General features: G+C 36.8%; 2 protein-coding genes across 2 annotated transcripts; both read left to right on the forward strand.

Annotated features, from left to right (window-relative positions):
* The first annotated feature begins 1,496 nt into the window (after window positions 1–1,496).
* LOC119632310 (collagen alpha-1(I) chain-like) lies at window positions 1,497–2,374 on the forward strand. Its single transcript, XM_038025148.1, has 4 exons — window positions 1,497–1,521; window positions 1,568–1,828; window positions 2,053–2,305; window positions 2,368–2,374. The coding sequence occupies exons 1-4, from the start codon at window positions 1,497–1,499 to the stop codon at window positions 2,372–2,374; spliced, it is 546 nt and encodes a 181-aa protein (XP_037881076.1).
* Window positions 2,339–4,201, forward strand: LOC119645244 (uncharacterized serine-rich protein C215.13-like). The gene is made up of 2 exons (XM_038045339.1): window positions 2,339–2,427; window positions 2,745–4,201. The coding sequence occupies exons 1-2, from the start codon at window positions 2,425–2,427 to the stop codon at window positions 3,957–3,959; spliced, it is 1,218 nt and encodes a 405-aa protein (XP_037901267.1). The 5' UTR covers window positions 2,339–2,424; the 3' UTR covers window positions 3,960–4,201.
* The last annotated feature ends 859 nt before the right edge of the window (window positions 4,202–5,060 follow it).

The raw sequence follows: 5,060 nt of genomic DNA on the forward strand, positions 1-5,060 counted from the left end.
GGTTTTCCTGGGGCCATCGCATACAATAAAGGTTAGAAAACACTTAAATTTTAACGGAGCTTAATATACACACACAAATATTTCTACAAACGAATCAACGTCGTACTTGTAAATCGTTATGAACCGGAAACATTCGCAGATAGTTTCAGACGCCATGACTTGCTTGTGTTTGCAATAGAATAACGGTACATATTATATGTGCTTTCATTTATAGGTTAAAGATCTGTACGCTCAAGTTTTCTTGACAAAAAATAGAGGGAGGGTGCGCTTTGGGTCACCAGGAGGCAAGCAAATTTTTTTTATTTCGTTTTACTTTAGCAAACACAAAAGTCTCACATATAAGACCAGAATACATAAATACAAACACACGCACACACATGCATGCGCACACAATACCAATTTATACGCACATAACGCATATTTGTGTGTGTATCTGTGCAAGCTCTCCTATTTTAATATATTAAGGCTGTTAAGACTTGTTCGCAATATTAATTTACGTTGCTAATTATATTTTTATTGTTTGTATTGATAAGATTTGTCTATTTTCAGCGATTTAAGCGAAAAGTGCTCACATAAGTTTTCAAAATACGACCGTTATCGTAACAGCACTCAATTAGAACAAATAAGATTTGCCCAAAGATCTATTGAACTCCGCTTAGGAATCTATTTTAAAGCACTGCAAAATTTTGCTCAGCACCCGTCTGCACATACACGAATCTATCTTCACTTCTTCTTATCTGTCTTTTTCGCGCTCAAGTGAATGAACAATAATTCCTATTTATTATTCCTTTTATTACATTTTTAAAAGAATCTTTTAGGCATACAAACTAAACATAAACTCCCATATACATGCATGTACCTGTTTGCACTTGTAGGTATACATTTTGCACAGTTCACCTCACATACATGCATACTAAAAAATTAATAATTACGATCATTTCTGTTACTAAATTTACTTAATAGATACTATACCATACAATACTATACATAAACACATACGCACTTTTTCATATCATGTACTTATATACCTTAAATTTCTATAATGATTTTACTGATGTTTCTAATTGTGGTGGCATCCATTCTTGTATTAGTATTCCTTTCGACAGATGTGCTCTAAAAACTTTTACCCATATGAATACACTGTGATATGCTTAAGGTAGAAGGTATTGGCTTAAAGCTTTTATTAGTCGTTACTTCTAAATGCATTGTAATTAACTATTTATGTGCTCTCCGTAATAATACGTATTCTCGAGTAGTTCCCAAATTTGAAATATATATATATAACATAGTAGACTAGAGATTAATTTAGTTGAAAAGTATTTTACTGTATTGTGTTTTATAGTATTATATTGATAGATTGTTATGTAATGTAAAGTTGACTTTCCAACTTAAATGAAATCAATTTGTTAACGTATTTTTATTTCTTTTCCTTCTCAATTAAATTTATGCGGTCTTTTTTAATGCAGCAAGCGGTAAATATAAAAAAAATCATGATGATGGTAGATATAAAGGTAGGTTCACGTATGAAAAATATTAATACCAGATAGTGATATATGATCTATCTTAGGTATTCAACAAGGTAAATATTATCACGATAATTCTGGGAAATATGTGCACATTGAAGGACCAACAGGACCACCGGCTCCACCGTATGTCCATATTGTAGGACCTAATGGCGGCTACGGCGGTGCAGGCGGCTTCGGTGGTGCGGGCGGCTTTGGTGGAAAAGGAAGCGGCGGAGGAGCAGGACCTGGTGGACCTGGCGGCCCCGGTGGCCCTAGAGGACCTGGTGGCCCCGGAGGTCCAGGTGGACCTAAAGGTCCTTTAGGTATGCATTCTTAATAATAAAACAAAAATGTATATAAAATATTTGAAGATGATGTAATGTCGGATAGAACATTTCAATATGTAAATTAAGTGCTTTGTGCTGTATACTCAAAAAAGACGTTTTTCTGCTAAGCGCATATTGGTACATGCTATTCGTGTTCTAACTGATTCGCATTATATGGTAGTTTAAGCCAATTAATTGTAATCTAATTTCTAACAAACTAGGACCTCCTGGACCCCCGGGACCTCCTGGACCACCTGGTCCGTTTGGACCAACAGGACCTGGACCGAAAGGGCCATTTGGACCACCTGGACCACCAGGTCCGCCTGGACCGGATCGCCCTGGACCATTTGGACCTCCGGGTCCACCGGGTCCACCGGGGCCTCAACGTCCCGGTCCCCCTGGACCTCCAGGACCTAAACGTCCTGGTCCTCCTGGTCCATCTCAACCCGGTCCGAAAACACCTGGCTTTGGAGAGTCCATAGATTCCGTCCCAATTGTTCCCGGAAAAAAACCTAAAGTACCGAAGTATCCTTCAGATCCTAGGGAATCTGCACTGCAAGTGCCTGGATATCTGCCGCCTCTCATCAGCAAAAATGGTAAAATAACACAAACTAATACTACATATTCATATCAAGTAGATAGAGTTCCACCGCCGATCACCAATACGCAGACATCTTTTGTGTCCACTTATCCCAAGGATAACATAAACGCACAAAAGAAGGTCACGGCAACCACCACCAAACCAAGCACTACCACTACAAACACTGTTAGCAATAAGCAATTTGTAGATAAAAAAATTAATACAATACTAACCTATCTTCCGCCTTCTTCTACCCCTTCTCCTAAAATCCAACAACAACAACAACAACGCCAACAAATCAAAACCACCGCTACAACCACCGGCACTCGAAAGGCCCAGGATATCGTTATTAAGCAGGACAAGCCCTCTAAGACGTACACAACAACAACAAATCAAAATTTTGGTAGTAAACAAGGCTTGAATATTGAAAAGACAATCGTAACAACCACAAATACTCAATACTCAAAACCACGGACGGCCATAGACAAGGTAGTGACTACGAACACTAAGACGACGACGTACTCTAGACCAATAGCGATTGAAAAGGTGACGTTTACAAATATTTCTTCACCATCACAAGGTCAAAAACTCAGTAAGATTTCTACTACAACTACCTACACAAAACCAGAGACTAAAGAAAAGATCAGCACTACTTCCTATAGTAAGCCTCAAACTGCTGAGAAATTAATAACCAATAACGTTAGTAGCTACGTTTCGCCTAAGGGTTTCGAAAACACAGTAAATAATGAGAGAGGAAAAGTAAAAATAGTTAGTACGGACTACCAAAATAAAAGACCTGAACAGAAAGTAACGACAGTGACGACAGGCAAAACTACCAGTTACCAGCAGCAAACTGCGAGCCCACGTCCCACTTCTTCTCCCTTCCAAGCACAAAAAGCTAATAATTACTGCTCGTGTCCCGCAGATACTATTCAATCAACTAAATCTTCAAGTTCTTCAACCACCTATACCGCCCCTTCTTCTAAAGGCTTTGCTACATCACCGCAAAGTTTGCCTAATTTAGTGAGTCATTTCCAACAAGAGTTCATAACATCCAGCGGCTTTAGTGGCCATGTTAACTTCCCAGCACTATCACAACAAATTCCGGTTGTGCCCCAAGTACCTGGTCACCCAGCTTTCTATCCACCTGATAAAATCCCCAATGGAGCGACAGTTGCCTTTTTGCCAATTATCATATTGCCTGAGGTAGCATACGGTAAATGTAATGATAATGCGAACAAGTCAACGAGTGAACATATTCACACGGTGGGAGTACAACCCGCTCCCATACCCATTAACTTCAGTCTGAATTCTATTTTTTCAAATGGTTCTAATAAAAGCCAGTGCATGTGTCCTTGTTCATGCACGCAAAATATTCCGGAACATCAACCCAAGAAACGTGAAACTAACCTCGCCACTACAGTTAAGAACATGAGAAAAAATCGAGCAGTTGATAATGACGAAATTGAACAAACGAGCCAACCGGACTCGAAGAGCGTAGCTAACGAAAGCTCCTATGTTTCGATTGACGATATTAAGCAAATTTGAACATCGTTCAAGATATTCGTTCAAAAATTTTGATAACTCCATCCGCACTCCTCGTCCCACCCACAAAAAGTGATTTTCTCGTGTTCCCGTTTCTGCTCCTGCTACAGATTGCGAATCTTTCTTCCCAAAGAGCTCTCGTACTAACTTAAACTATTTAACTGTGCACTTAAAATGCGCCCGCTTTCCAAATCTACCGCTACCGCTTTTATTCTTATATTGTTTAACCTTAATTTTCTTATCTTATTCTTATTCTTATTCTTATTCTCATTCTTATTCTTATTCCTAATATACGTATATATGTATTTGTATACTTATTATGTATGTATATATGTGGCATTTTAATGAAAGTAAATTAAGCTATTCCAACGTAACAGTAATTATGAACTAATTCTTTGTAATGCTAGTTTTTCAATACAATCATTCTCATCTGTATGGAACAATATTCAATTGCTTTGTATAACGATAACTATTGTATTTTAATTTTATTGTTAAGAAGGATAGAGAAAAGAGAGAGAGAGAGAGAGAGAGAGAGAGAGAGAGAAAGAGAGAGAAGGAGGAAGAAAATAGGGAAAGAAACGGTATATATATGAATTTCTTGTGTGACTTCTAATCTCTTTCTTCTTTCTTTCTTATTATCATTGTCATAATTTTATTATTTTCTTTTAATTTCTAGTTCTAGTTCTAATTTAATACTAAAACGATGTGAAAATGCGAAAAAGAACAATAAAAATCGAAAAATTTTAAATGATGAAAAGGTGGATAAATGAATTAATTATCATTAGTTTTAAAATAAATACTTTTCCTTTTATTTTTATGATTTTTGAATGAAAACTGTTTGTTAATAACAAAAAGATTTATAATAAAATAAATTATATAAACTAAGTATACAGTCATGTTATTTCATGAATTCGCCGAATCTTTATTCAAATTACACCATCACTAATTAAGAGCTTGAGTTCTGAATTAATTAGAATAGAACGACTGGCAAACAAATTTCTGAAATAGTTAGGTTCTCACAACACCAATGATAAAAAGAATCGAAAACTTTTGCACTTTGTGATACGTTTGTTGCGGACGAAAGTTTTGATAGCATGCGAACGG

This window comes from Glossina fuscipes, unplaced genomic scaffold, assembly GCF_014805625.2.
Source record: "Glossina fuscipes isolate IAEA_lab_2018 unplaced genomic scaffold, Yale_Gfus_2 1, whole genome shotgun sequence".
NCBI classification, from domain to species: domain Eukaryota; kingdom Metazoa; phylum Arthropoda; class Insecta; order Diptera; family Glossinidae; genus Glossina; species Glossina fuscipes.

Bases quoted from the DNA above. Each gene is read 5' to 3' on its own strand.
- LOC119632310 (XM_038025148.1), top strand. From the start codon at position 1,497: ATGGTAGATATAAAGGTAGGTTCAC. The intron at 1,522-1,567 runs GTATGAAAAATA...GATCTATCTTAG, and splicing joins AGATATAAAGGTAGGTTCAC to GTATTCAACAAGGTAAATAT. The intron at 1,829-2,052 runs GTATGCATTCTT...CTAACAAACTAG, and splicing joins TGGACCTAAAGGTCCTTTAG to GACCTCCTGGACCCCCGGGA.